Raw genomic sequence first — 15637 nt, forward strand, 5'->3', positions numbered from 1 at the left:
TCTGTGTTGGCTGCTCTCAGCAAGTGATTACACAGAGTGGAGGCAGAGAGGCATGTGACCACTGTGACGATATTTGGTGGGATGACAGGCGCCCAGGAGGTTATATAACCATGGCAACATATACTTTGATCCCATGTGGCCAACATAAACCCAGGTCTCCTATGATTTTTTTTTTTCATATAAAACCAATCTAAACTCATTTATTTGTACACTTGTGCCTCAGTTTAGATACYCACTAACACCTGTTGCAGGGATTACAACTATACTCTTACTGAGGTCACSGTGGCTTAATATTTATGTTTTCTTAGTTCATTCTCACCTTTCAAAGTTAATCTGTTCAAATTATTATGAACACAGCCAAACACACATTCTGACATAAACACTCACACAAAGCAGATAAGACCTCAAGCTTGACTAGAATGAATATTAAAGGCTGCTTTAAACTAAAACTCAAACACAGATAACCTTCGAGAGCCGCTTTGTGATGAGTCATTAGTGCTCCTTCTCAAAATGACATTTCCAATGCAGAGCCCCAGGCGTGAGCTTAAAATAGAGCACCTGTGGCGTAGTGATAGTGGCAGAGTGGATTAAGTCAAAACAAAGGGCCGGTGAAGCTTTTGTTCAACAATGATGATGATAAATAATGTAAAAATGGAGGTTTGTAAAGCTTCTGGTCATCTAACAAAGATGCAATGGCTGCAGAGTTTATTTGTCTGGGTGGTAACAAAGTGAGTAGATTACTTTTGTGACAATTTGCTTCATGATTTATCATCATTAGGTTCTTTTATTCCTTTTCAGTGTCAGTACCGATCTAATGTCTTCCACTTCTCTATCAATCACTTTGAGTGGGTAACGGGTGGATTGAAAGTACAATTTATCACTGTTTCATACTAAATAATAATACGTCATGGGCTGTACTTGGTCACACATATGATCAAATGACATTTACAAACATAGGTGCTGACCTTTAAGGTGCGTTAATACTGTATCTGTCACTGCTAAGTGCTAACTTTTGACACTGAACATCAGTTTTGTTTTGAGCGTCACAATACCCGTTTTTCTCAAACCGARTACAAGTACTTCAATTTGGGTACTCACTGACACTAAGTTCTGACACTGAGTACTTTTAAACATTRCACAATSACTTTAAAAGCATGATTCTTTTATTTAAAGTAAGGTGGCTCTCCTTCCATAGTGGGCCTCATCACATATGATGACGGAGCAGAGTACACTCAGCGGACACAGGACTTTGYAGATTGGTGCACACAGAAATGTCTCCTCATCAATGCAGGAAAAATAAAAAGGGCTAGTGGTGGACGTCCACAAGCACAGACCCACCACATTGTCACCGGTGAATATCCAGGGAACTGACATTGAGACAATGGACTCTTATAAATACCGGGGTGTTCWCCTGAACAATAACCTGGACTGGAATTACAACACTGACACTCTTTAAGRTTCAGAGCAGGCTCTACCTGCTGATTCAACCCATTCTCACTCCCAAGTCGTCAAATATTGACACTTTTCCAAGGTTCCCTCTGCGTCCGATTTTGACGCGTCGGGTACCCCCCTTGCGTCAGTTATTGACGAGATGGGGCAGAATCCGTTCTTTTCAGATCTTCAGAAAGTGTAGAAAATGCACCAAAACTACCATCCCAAAGCCTAAAATTACTTTTATTCACTCTAGACATGCTGTCCCTGACCCTAGTACCTAAAATTAACCATTAACCCTGATCCCTAAAATTAACCTTTTTTTTTTAGAAATTGTAGGAAATTTGCATGAACTACGTGTTCCAAAGCCTAAAATTACATAATATTTGCCCTAGACGTCCTATCCCTGACCCCACTACCTAAAATTAACCATGAATCCTGATCCCTAATATTAACTACGGACCCCATGTCAAAGACCCCTTTATTTTGCGTCCCAACGAGTCTAACCTGGATGTCAAGGGAACGCGAAATGATTGGTGCATCAAAAAACTGATGGGAAGGTTGTACCCGATGCGTCAAAATAAGACGCAGAGTGATCCTTGGAAAAGCGTCAATATGTGACAAGTCGGGAGTGAGAATGTGTTAGCTGAGGAGATTGAGACTGTTTGGAATTTAGGTGACAGTCAGCCCCCCTGACTGTATCACAACAAACATGCAGCATGACATACTGTATACTGTTGTAATGTTTTTTAAATAAATAATAATTACTGATTTTCTTTCCACCAGTAAAAATTTCTTAAACATGGAACTGATAAAACTCTTCACTTGAAATGTAATCTGTAACCCATTCCACTGAGCATCAATACCTGTAAACCAGTACTGATTCAGAAAATTGGGGCATTTTGTAGGAGTACTTGTAAAAACGCTGGTATTGGGCAACCACTAATTTTGAAGTGTTGGTTTATCTGTCCTTTCTRGATCTAAAAATGCAGTTGYCTTTCTTTCAGCTGTTYGCTTTCACAGGGGTCGCCATRKGAAACAAATGAAATATTTGGCAATTGCTTCACACCAGATGCCTGTCCTGGTGCGAGTTGAGCTCAAACCTGCTGCTTGAAGCTTACAAAACTGCAGTATTGACCGTTGAGTTACTACGAACCAAGCGGCTACATGTAAAAACCTGTCTTAAGTTTTCCRGTGTACAGAAAAGCGGGCAAAATGGGACCTCGAGGACATTGCAAGATTTGAATCCAATAGAGTAGTGTCTTACCAATGGTGTTCATTCCCAATTGGCAATTAAAATCACTACAGGCTGACCCAGATTTATCATTCAGCTTGTTCTGCTGCTGTGAGGCTCTGATTGTGAAAACTCTAYCACCATTGATTTTCACTACAAAACATCCCATGGTTAGTTATGGCTTAATTACGATTAAAGMTTAAATATATTGTATAGCTAACAAAACGGGACTTAAAAGTTCACAAGTTCAAAGAAACCTAATTGAAACAAAAAAAGGGAACTAAAACATGTAGAATGTCACTTCTACTGACATTTCTGGCAGCTGAATCTTGTATAGTTTGGAGTAAATTGGTGGGTTTTCTGGTTGTAGAAGTGAAGTGAAAAAGCAGTTGAAATGTGTGACTGATGCCAAAGATATACTAGTTCTACTWAGCAGCTCCCCAGTGCTGCATCTTCCTCTCCCACCTCCCAGTTTCAGCTGTGTCAGACTCTCTTTCAAGGATCAAAATAACGAGATGATATGTATTTTCTAGATGATAAAGGAAGACCTGTATAAGTGCTGTGGGCTGCTTAAAAAGTAGTACACTATTAACCAAATGTTCCAAAGTAATTACTGTGATTTCTTTGTTGTTTTTATGAAGGCTGATGAAAATATTACATTTTTCACTGTTCAAAGGRATTCATGTGGAGAGCTCGGCATGTCGGATTCTAAATTCCTTACATAGAGTATTTTTTTCTCTTTTGCCAGAGCTTATTCACAGAAGGATCCTTACGAGTGTCTCCAGAACGCTGCACATTTGTGCATGTGGCAGAGCAACATGAACTGGTCAGAAAATGTCCCTAAAATGGAAGATAGAAATGACAGAACTAGAGTTTGTTTTTCTGGACTTCAGATTATTGAACTGTGTTGACTGAGTCATCATTTATAAATAATATTGAAATTATTGGAAACACAGTGGCCATTCCCTGTTTGTAATCTGAGCTGTTTGTCAGCTGTAGGGATGATGGAGTTCTACAGCACTTTAACATCTGATTAATGTAAAATCAAGTGTTCATCTGTTAATTGTTTTTCTCTTTAACTTGAAGATTATTCTTTCACAAAATCTAGTACTTGAAGTAACAGTAGTATTTGAAGCATCAGTTTAGCTTGCGACATAAAGTTGCAATTAAAAAAACCCACCCACCATTACCGTGATAAAAAATCAAACAAATAAAAAAAAGACGACGCAAAGATTGATAACCATGATAGATTGCATGATATTTAGTGACTTTGTCTGTCTGTCCGTTTTGTTCCGCTTATCCGGGGTCGGGTCGCGGGGCCAGCAGCCAAAGCAGAGAGACCCAGACTTCCCTCTCCCCAGCCATTTGGGCCAGTTCATCCGGGGGAATCCCAAGGCGTTCCCAGGCCAGCTGAGAAACATAGTCCCTCCAGCGTGTCCTGGGTCTACCTCTGGGTCTCCTCCCAGTGGGACATGCCCAGAACACCTCATCAGAGGCGTCCAGGAGGCATCCTAACCAGATGTCCGAGCCACCTCAACTGGCTCCTCTCAACGTGGAGGAGCAACAGCTCTACTCTGAGTCCCTCCTGGATGACTGAGCTTCTCACCCTATCTCTAAGGGAGAGCCCAGACATCCTGCGGAGGAAACTCGTTTTGGCCACTTGTAAACGCAATCTTGTTCTTTCTGTCACTGCTCAAAGCTCGTGACCACAGATGAGGGTAGGAACACAGACCGACCGGTAAATTGAGAGCTTCGCCTTCTGGCTCAGCTCTCGCCAACAGATCGGTACAGTGCCCGCATCACTGCAGACACAACACCAATCTGTCACCAATCAAACTGTCAATCTCCCGCTCCATTCTTCTCTCATTCGTGAACAAGACCCTGAGACACGTAAGCTCCTCTACTTGGGGCAAAACCTCCTCCCGGACCCGGAGGAGGCACTCTAACCCTTTTTCCGGCTCAAGACCATGGTCTCGGATTTGGAGGCACTGATCCTCATCCCATCATTTAGTGACTTATTAACTGACAATCAACACGTATCTACTTGATGTGTGGCTCCCTCCTGCAGCATAACAAAAACTGTTTACTTTACAGCATACCAAGGTTGACGAAAGTGGGACAACCCACAGGGTTGTGACCAGGGCTTTGAAAAGTATTATGAGATCATGTGATTCTGAGACATTTTGTTTTATAATTTCCAGGGCAACACACAAGCTCTGACAATGGAATGGAGTCTTTAGATCTGAAAATAAACATTTAACTCAGAACTTTTAGTTGTCTGCATTTTATTTGGGCATCCAATTTTTAACATTGTCTTACATCATCATCAGTATTGCTGTTGATTTATTGTTTTTACAACTATGAATTCACCTCTGTGGAACTCCATGAGAAATGCTGTTTTTATCTGACTCATTACTACTAAAGGTTCTACCAGTAAAGCAAGATGAGACCTTAATCAGAGGTAATATTAAGGTTAAAATTAGCTTAACTAGCCATAAAAGTAATATTCTGGTACTTTTTGCATAATGTGTTACCAGTGGAGTTCTTGATGGCCAGYGAACCAACTGTCTTCAGACTAATAACAAGCTCATTCTGTGTAGATGTGAGCTGATCCCTTACATTTCTTATGACCATCCTAACCTCATGGGGCAAGCTCTTGCATGGAGCTCTGGGCCGAGGGGGTGGGGATTGATGAATATTTTATACTGCATTTCCTCCATTTCTGAATGATCATTTGCATAGTTTTAACCTCATCAAGCGTTCTGCCGATGATCTTGGAGCTCATTCCAGATCTACTGTCTTGTTTCTGACCTCCTTTGACAGCTCTTTGGTCATGCCCTTGGTGGTGGAAAAACTGAAATAGGAGAAACTAGTTCTATGGACAGATGGGCTCATACACAAAGGTTGAGATCAGGATTGGTTGATTAACTGACTGTCAGCTGTGAGCCACATGGGCACATAACAATTAATTTGCAGGAGCCAGAATTCTGGCTRGATTATAGTGGAATTAAACATTTCCTTCCCTTAATATTTAGCAAATCAACTGTTAATTTTTCTACCATGTTTCTTTTTCTATCATTCCTCTCTAAATTGAAGCTATCATTAAAAGTACAGAATGTTTATTTCGTTGCAAGTGAGCAAAGTTACCAGATCAGCAGGGACTCTTGTAATTACCTAGCGTGCTTATTTAATTGCAGTTAGACAGCATTTTCTAATTTTCTATTCAACAATGTTAAATTTGAAATTGGCTTGTAACTCTGAAGTAATWTGACTCTGCTTTAACAGTCTCATTGCAGTTGGATGTTTTCAGAGCTGCAGGGAAAAGGAAACAGAGGAAAGAAAACATTTATCATTACAGTGATCTTATCTGCCGAGCAGACAACTTTTGAACTGCTTRGCTGGATCAAGAGCACATGATGCAGATGACGTTTTTCAGCTTGCACTTATGAATAGAATGGTCATTACCGGAAGATATGAACTAATGTCGAGTGGGTGTTCCTGTTCAGAGAATTAAAGTCTGACATCTGAATGTGTCCTTTCAGGTTTCAGAACAGCTGCAGGTATAACGTTTGCCTWAAAGAGGCTGAACAACACTCGTGAAGACCAACTGACAGGTTAAATCTAACAGGTTAGACGAGATGATAGCTGCTGATTTGTTTTGTTGAAATGCACACAAACTTAATTAACTTTTCTGGAAGGTATCATTAGTACCATTTGTCATGGCTGTTTATCTATGGTAATATGGAACATTCAAGTCTTAATGGCTACATTATTATTGGTGCCAATGCTTAAACATWGAAGCATCTTTATTACTATTCTGTTGGTATAAGTAAGATAGTGAATGGTCATTTGTCTCMTTTGTCTCTATGTGGCAATATAAGGGACAATAACTGCGGGAGATAGGCACCRGCTTCCTCACAATCCAGAAAGGAAAAGTATGGTAAACTAAATTGATTATTGATTAAAGGGGACAGATCATACAAAATATACTTTTATAAGCCAACTAATACATTTTTTTGTTTACTTGGAGTCTATAGGAGTGCAGAAAAGCTGAATTGAGTCTCTCTCTGTGTTGCGTAGATATCTTTATATTCAGTCTGTGTCATRTTTTTCAACCCGTTCAGTTTTCTCTGTTTTCTGAACTATTACATCAAAGTATTTGCTATGAAATTGTCAAATAGGGTCTGGACTTACCAACTACAATTTCATCATCATCATCATTCTCCTCTTGCTCTGGGTCAGACTCTGGCTCCAACAGGCAAGGCTGGATGGATAAGTCTTCTGTTGTTGACACATTTTAATTCATTTGTAAATAAGACATTTCTGCACTGCTATATAGCCGTAAACACTTCTCGCAAACTTGAATGAAGCGATATGGAAGCTGGAGGGCCTTACATGTTGGATCAAGAGTCTGACCCAGAGCGAGAGGAGAATGAAGATGATGAAATTTTAGTTGGTAAGTCCAGACCCTATTTGACAATTTCATAGCAAATACTTTGACGTAATAGAAGCTGAAGGGGGGTGGGGGAGAAGTGCCTTGCTTGGGTTTAAAGAGACAAAATTGTTGGAGACACACCTCAGAAAAGGGGTGAAAGAGGGGCTTGTGGAGTTACAATAAAGAATTCAACTCAATTCAATTCAGTTCAATTCACTTTATTTATATAGCCAAGTCACAACAACTGTTGTCTCAGAGCACTGTATAAAAAATAAAAAATAATAAAAAAACAATACATCTTAAGAAGCCAGCAGACTGCACCAAATTCAGACCAAAGCATTTCAGTTCCACTTTACTACAGTAGACCCCAGCTGCATGATTTAAATGTGAAAAGAAGGATTTAAAAGCAWACGTCTCCTTTAAAGCTACAGTTTGTAGTTTTGAGAAAATAGTGGACTTATTTGGAAAACTTATACAAACACACCTTACAGGTCCGTCCCCCATGTTCTCTGCTGCACTCATATCCACCTGTCTGGACATTGTGACAGTTTCAACAAATATGCTAAAAAATAAATTTTTATAAAAGTTACCTAAAGCAGCTTTATGTGTTCTTATAATTAGCATTAACTATAGCACAAATTCAAATGTTGAAACTGTGATTCTGTGGTTTAATTAAAATAAATGTGACCATCAGTAACAGTATGTGCTCTATTTTATCTATCAGATGGGAAYACAATCAAATGCTGAATTATTCTAAGGGAAACCTGAAGAAAAAAAACATATGAATGCTGACATGATCCTTTTCATCCCGAAACATTTAATCCAGATTTTCAAGTGACTGTTGGGTCTGATGAACCACAGCCTGAAGATAAATAAATTTGCGTTAATGCGTTTTACTTCCCTCCCCTCTAAAATAATAATAATTTGTAATAATGACTAAGGTGGTAAGTTGATACAGATAATAAAGCACATGTTTTTTACTATTACTAAAACTTTTTAAAGTAATTATGGAATTTGTGCTCGGTCCTTTTTCTGAGTTTCCGGTTTGATTGATGCTCTTCTCGTCATGTTTTACACAGTTTGAATAAATGAGACACAAGCTTGTAATAAATTGGCAAAATTGTTAATTAGAAAACGCAGTGATAAATGGAAAAAATCTGCACGCTAACAATGCACTATTAATTTAAATAATGCTTACTCATTCATTTTTAAAAGGAAAAAACAAACCGTTTCCTGCCAGTCATTAAAATTCTTACTTTTTTAAATTTCCAATTTACTGAAATCAATAATTTTATTATCAAASTTGTGTTTTGCCTGGAGTTTGACAAAAAATATCTTTTGAAGCAGCTTTATTTTTGGTGAAGCGTGACAGTGTTGCCTCAGGTTGAACTCTCCTCTCTGGCACCTACAGAATTCTGTTCAGAGCCTGCGAGTACCACGCTCTCAACATAATTGTCTTGTCCGTCTCAAATATAAAACAAAATGATAATAATAATAGAAATGAAGTTTTCACTAAGCAAACAACAGAACACACACACACACACACACACACACTCAGTCACAGGGTGACTCCTGTTCACCTATTGACCTGTTTAAAGGCTCATATTCTCTGTCAGAAAATAACCAACTCTATGGCGACTGGCTTTCATAGAATATTAAAAGTTGTGAAGGCAAAGACAGAAATTCCAACAGTGAATTTACTGATATCAGTGCCCCTGTGGAGAACATAAGTTATTGTAAGCTTAATTCAAACACAGAATGATTCACCACTGAAGAAAAAACTCCCAGTGCAYGGTCAGACTCAAAAACATTGAAAACTGTTGGTTTGTGACATTTTTTGTGATCACTGCAATAAGTTGGAGTTAATACTTTAGTCCACATACAGTATATTGTTAAATGTTGAGCTCAGTTTAAACACAAGGGCATTTTGCCTTTTTTTCAAATTGTCTATGTGTGGGTCATCCTCTGTGAGGTGAGGAAAATTATAGTTATAGGTTTTTTTAATGCTCCTACATCATTTTGTTTTAATGCTCCTACATTATGCATTGTTTGTAGGGAGTAATGTGAGTTTAACCTATTTAACATAATTGAAAGAATCTACAGCTTCAACACAAATTTGCAGGTTTTATACAAAAAAAATCATGCCAATGATTRCAAATAATTAGTTGGCATATTATTAAAGTATTTCTTTTTTGTTTTATTGATTTCATCACCACTGAGGATGTCTCACTTTCACTGGGTTGATTGTTGGTAGCACAGGCTTAAAAGATTTTCATGAAACATGCTGTACACTAAATTGGCTAAGGAACAATTCACCTGATTAAGTGGTGTTCTGGGATTCTCTTCCATTAGAAAATAAATTAGCTGTAGCGATTGTATTAYCAGACACGAAAGCTTAAATCCTGAAACCCAAATGTTCACTAACAAAAAGCCGTGTAATTCCTGTTTTATTATTTAAACGCYTTACAGCTTGAGCCACAAATGGTTCTCTGATTTTTGACTTTTTTTTTTCAAAACAAATACATGCCAGGATTCCAAACTGCATCAAATCATTCTAATTTCATTTAGCTGTAGTTAAAAAATAAAACAAGAGAAAAATGACTCGAAAATCAAACCACCCCCCCACAAAGTAATCTTACCTTTCTTTTAGCTCTGAGCTGTCCGTGGTAGTTATCRGATGTGTCTCCAGGAATCTCACCCCCCCACAGAGTTACCCCCACAATGGTGTAAGTGATGCCCATCACCACTAAGGGTAACACGTAGACCAGAGCTGTCACTATGATATGATACCTGGAACAAAAGGCAGAGAAAAAAACATGATTATGTTGTTTACTAATGTCAAAATTTTATGTTCTGGTTCTGCTTCTCTGGTTAGCAATAAAAATGTGAAAGAAAAATAAACACAATGGTTGTTCAGCAGGAGGAAGATTGCTTTACTGTAGAATGAACAACACATGATGTCAAACTGTAGTAAGTGTTAATTAGTGTTGCTTGGCTGAAAGAAAAAACACCATTGCAGATCAGTATTTTAAAATTAATTTTAGTGTGTTAATTACAGATGCGACAGCTGTCTATTCTTTGCCATGTAGCACATTTTGTTGCTGTTATTTCTATCTAGCACTTTTTTACAGTTTTTCACATGCTAAAAAACTAATTATATTATTTACTTGTTAAAAAAGGATAAATAAAGTAAGAATGTCCAGTTATTTTGCCTTATTTTTGCTTTTCATTCATATGTTGTGTAGTTTTTAAGTAGTTTGCAGTATCAAACTAAAAATAAACATCAGAAGCTTACACTGCATTTGCTGCTAATGTCACATGTTCTTGCWCAGGGTTTTGATAAGAAGCAGCAATAACAATGGCTGAGGAGGAAATGACAAAAAAAAAGATAATGCTGTTATGAAGAATATTTGCTCACATGATGGGGTCATCAGCCATGCGAGGCCAGTCCACGTAGCAGATGGTTCTGCGTGGCAGAGTTTTGGTGGTGGAGAAGTAGCACAGAGGGAAGGCCAGAACCACGGCCAGACTCCAGATACAGACGATGATCCCTGTGGTGACCTTTGCTGAGAGACGAGGCTTCAGAGGGTGAATGATGGCCATGTATCTGCAAAGAAACAGAGCGACAGGTTGAAAGATAGTTCTGTGGTTGGACTAACAAAAGAGGTAATTAATAAATGAATAATGGATTGCATGCTTTTAAAAAAGTTTAATTGAATGACAGTTAATCAGTACCCTAAGGAAAATTACATTACTGCAGAACAAACTAGTGAAAGAAAAATTCAACATTAGAAGTCGCTGACAGAATGACCTTTCATGCCAATCTGTACTGCAGTGAGTGATTTAAAAAAGAACTTTGTTTGATATATATGTCATGTAGAAGTTGTGTAGATTAGAARCTTGTGCAACATTTTTCTTTTCACACGTAGCATTTCTCAGCACACACCCAGCCTTCTTTGTTTTTCTGGTTCAAGCCAGAAAGTTACAGATTCAGCATGAGACTTGGTCATTTGTATTAAGAATGTATCTATAACAGAYAATATCTAATAGCTACCTAATTGTTTATAATCAGAACTTAACTTTAAGKGGGAGGGGTATTATGCAAAATCAACTTGAACTTTATATCATGATATATATCACTCCCTCATCAAAAACCAGTGGTGGGCAATTGCAGACCTAAACATTTCATTTGCGCTTTAGCGGTCTTACTAATTTTTATAATTCATGAGCAGATTTGCGCTTTCTAAAATTAAAATGCAGTACCACTAATAACTAATTATCTACCAGTCATCGTTATCTTGAACAGTGGAAGGTACGGCTGTCAATGAATCACAACACACATGATCTATCCAACRCACCCCTTCCAGATACACACACTTATTGGAAACATATACATCCATGCTGACTGTTGCTGTTGGTCACGGTTCTCATTTCCCACAATGCTTTGTGTCTGCTTACGTAGCAGGAAGGCAATGTTTAGGACTCCCTGTCCCAGCAAAAACAGTAAACGTTTGTAATCCACACTAAAATTTTGAATGCATTGATTTATTTTACTTTACAATCGGAGCTCCTTTTTGAAAAAAAAAAAAAAGTTTAAATGCTGGAGCTCAATACTTGACGTAATTGGTTGAAACAATCTGCCAACRGGGTTAGACAGACATCTAGTGGTCAACTGGAGCAACTACATGGAAAACTTTCGTTTCCCGTCACAAATCAAATMCGTCATGTGCCCAGAATGCATTGCTTCAGTTTTCCAATAAACAGTTTTAAAATTGCTTTATTGATGCTTCTTTAATGAAAAATCTACAACAAACAAAAGAAGAAGACAAAGAAGCAGCCGAACTAGCAATCCTCAATGACTTTTTAAAGAATCAGCCGAACTAGCAATCCTCAACAACTTTTTAATTTTTACACCAAGAACCAAAGTTCTGTTTCAGGAAAYCACATCCCCAGCAATCGGTGGTTGTAGGATTWAGTTGTAAAAGGGTTCATACACCRCTAGTTGRCAGTGTTGTACAAATATTGTACATGAATTATTGCCAGCTATTAAGTGTCAAATTGAACTTGTGCTTTAAATTTAGCTCCCGCTAGTTATTCTATGGCATAAGCATTTTTGAAGTTGCAGACCTAAATATTTTTCATAAGCGCTTTATAAATTGTGGAGCGAATTGTTGGGTTAGTGCTGTCCACCACTGTCAAAAACATATCCAGAGTCAGAGTGTTGCCTTGACTCATTCATGCATGTTTGAGACATCCTAGAATCTCCTGTTGTAGCCAAGTGGAGCTACCTAAACCAGTGGTGCCAAAGTCAGTCTTCAAGGGCTGGGGTCCTGCATTTTTTAGGTGCTGCTCTTGTTCAACACAGCTGAACCTATGGAGTGCTTAATTAGTAGGCCTTGATGGCAAACTGAGAATCATGTGTTTAAATCCGATGTGTTGAAGCAGGGACAAATCAGCTTGCAGGAGACYGGCCCTTGAGGACTGGAGTTGGACATGCCTGGACTAGTACAAAGCACCACCTATTTACACAAAGCTCCTCTCTGGAGCTCAGTCTCCAGCTAAGCACCCCTCCCCCGAAGCAAGATGTGCTGGGAGTGTCGTAAATGGTAGGAGGTTCTTAAAGAGACAGAGGTTAATTTCAAGGCATTTAGATAGACTTTGATGCAAAGTCAAGTTTACTTTTAATATATACAGCATTTAAAAAGACGAAGTTAACTGAACTGATTCTATTGAGCACCTTTAAGTCCAGATTGAGAGCATTARAGATGACTTCCTTGAAGTGTGAATGTTTTTAATAGTGATTTTTGTATTGTCTTTTAATTGTGTAACTGTATGTGAATGCATATTTTTGCTGCCTCTTGGCCAGGACTACCTTGAAAAAGAGGTTTTTTAATCTCAGTAGGACTTTGTTAAATNGTGTAACTGTATGTGAATGCATATTTTTGCTGCCTCTTGGCCAGGACTACCTTGAAAAAGAGGTTTTTTAATCTCAGTAGGACTTTGTTAAATAAAGGAAATAAATAAATAAATAAATATAAATAACAACTGAAGGTAACATAGTTACTTGTTTGTGGTATAGAATTGAACTATGTGCCTGGGACATGCATAACAACACCCCTCACCCACCAAAACGTTAATAACTTTTGATTTTATGTCAAATAAAATGTCATTTAAAAAGTTTAGAGTTCCTAAAGTTTGAAAGTCAAATCATAAATCAAAATTTGTGACATTTTTTTTAGCTCGCAGGGGTGATGGCAGGGGTTATTTTCAGAAATTCCTGACCCTAATCTTAATCAATTAAATATTATTTCAGCTCAGAAGAGGTTTTTTTAGACATTTTTCCCCACAAAAATTACACTTATTTTCTGAGAGGCAGCATGCAGAACTAGTGCTGTCTGGTTGTTTTTTTTATTAAGTTTGAAGTAAAATTGATGAATGACTCATTCCACATCACTGGGATCCATTTTTTTTTCATGGACCTCACAGTGAAACATTGAAAAAAGGCACCTTTCCAAAAGCACTGCTCAGTGTGCTGCGTGATTTTAAACTGGTAATTATACGAGCTTTGAGGAGCTAATCCAATCTTACTGAGATGGCAAAGGAAAAAAAAATGGTCCTTTCTTTTTCCCTCCAGTAGCCCGAAGTCTCTGGGGAACTGCAACAAAGATTCATCCAGTCTCAARAAATAGTGTGGAACTCACTGGCCTTCGTTAGATGTCCAATCAAATCTGTGTTAAAGCAGCAGAGTTATTTAGGATCCAACAAGCTCACATAATGGTGGCTGATGTAATGTGCTTGAAATCACTGAAGATTCTTATTCAGTGTTATTTGAACAAAATTGAACRCACAGCAAGTATCTAGACACATGAAAGTACATTTACAGCTGTATTTGCTTCAACTTGGACTGACCACAACAATCTTATAGGTTTAAACAAAAAAAACRTTTTCAAACATATTTTCTGTTATGTTTTGTCTGTTTTGAGGTGTGCCATCCGGTAAACACTATACAGAAAAGCTTGGACAGGATATTGTTTTGAAACCACAGTGGTCTTATATTGCAAAGTAAAAATTTTATTACCACAAGATATTGAACTAGCAGAGATTATTACAGTGTTCGGACCAAATGTCAAGTTGTCTCTCAAATCTGGCCAACGACAATAATCAGGGTTTCAATCATCAGCAGCATATTTCCACTAGAGTTTAAATCACCTTTATCAGATTTTCCAGCACCAAGCATAAAAGGGAGAACAAAATGGGATAAAATAGATAGAGATGTTGAATTGATTTAAATATTTATTAGACAAAATGTCCAGTGATTCATATCTGTGAGTGATTTTGACCAAGAGTTTGCAAAATAATCTCTAATAATAGAGCTAAAGATTTCTATAACTCCTAAAATTAGATTGACTTGGGTTTTTTTGGGGCTATATTACTGTAGCTTTCTGACAGATTTCATAATTTTGCTGTCTTTACTCTGTGAACTCTCCAACTCTCCATACAGACCTGTGTTTGTCTCTTTCAATTGACTCTACATCATTCCTGTGGTTCATGTCTTTTTCCTGTCCTCTCAATCTGCAGCCAGTAGAGGTAGATGGCTGCCCATCCTGAGCCTGGTTCTGCTGGAAGTTTATTCCTGTTAAAAATGAATTGCTCCCTTCTACTTCCATGTTGCTCAGGAAGGTGGAGTGAGATGCAATCGTCTGGCTTTCATAGATGGATAACTTTTACTAATTGGTTTATCTATAATTGGCCTATCTGGGAGTCTTGTTCACAAGTTCTGGAGGAAGAGATGGATCGACAAATCTGGGCCCTCATCCTCAGTAATGCGAGTATTGTTTTGGTCTGTCATGGTGAAAAAAAGAGTTGAGGAAAAAGACAAAACTCAATTTATTAGTTTGTTTATGTTACAACCCTCACCTACGGTCATGAGGTATGGATCACGATGGAAAGAATGAAATCCTGGACAGAAGTGGCTGAAATGAATTGTTTGAAGGATTGCCAGGCTCAGTTTAGGTAAAAGAGCTGGGACTTTTATCACATAGGGGCAGAGCTTCAACAAAATTACTTATGATTGAAGTTGCAGCATAAGAACTGTATATCTTATTTAATATGGTGGTGGTAGTATTATGGTTTAGGTAAACCACAATAAAGGTTTGCCAGAATGGCTTTCCAACATTGGTGAGACACTGGATCAAAGAGTTTTGATTCGTGCAAGTGAATTTTCAAAGTAAGCTCGTGTAACTGGAAAGTGATACCCAAAAAAAAGTAGGTCACATAGAAAGACCTTAAGACTTGGCAAACAAGTGGTTCAGCCAAAGGATGGATAAAGAGGAATAAAGTTAATGTTTTGGAATGACCAAGTGAAATTCCTGACCTAAATCCAATGTAAAGGTTGTGGAGGGAAGCGAAGCGAGTAGTGCACAATAGTTGAAGCTGCTCTACAGGGGTGATTACTGATGTGCATGACAGATCAACCATTTCAAGAAACTTTATGGTTTATTGTTTATGCATAAGGGTCAAAAGAAGCAACCGCTCCT

The 15637-nt window shown here is 38.1% G+C and overlaps 1 protein-coding gene across 1 annotated transcript in view; it reads right to left on the minus strand.

Moving 5' to 3' along the window:
• The window catches only part of tacr3a (tachykinin receptor 3a), a 30647-nt gene that overhangs the window by 12637 nt on the left and 2373 nt on the right, over positions 1-15637 (minus strand). Inside the window, exons 2-3 of the mRNA XM_014007872.1 lie at positions 10519-10707; positions 9740-9890 (exon numbers count right to left, since the gene is read on the minus strand). Coding sequence (XP_013863326.1) covers positions 9740-9890; positions 10519-10707 — 340 coding nt within the window. The remainder of the gene's footprint in view (positions 1-9739; positions 9891-10518; positions 10708-15637) is intronic.

The sequence above is a fragment of the Austrofundulus limnaeus genome, unplaced genomic scaffold (assembly GCF_001266775.1).
Source record: "Austrofundulus limnaeus strain Quisiro unplaced genomic scaffold, Austrofundulus_limnaeus-1.0 Scaffold45, whole genome shotgun sequence".
In the NCBI taxonomy this organism is placed as follows: Eukaryota; Metazoa; Chordata; class Actinopteri; order Cyprinodontiformes; family Rivulidae; genus Austrofundulus; species Austrofundulus limnaeus.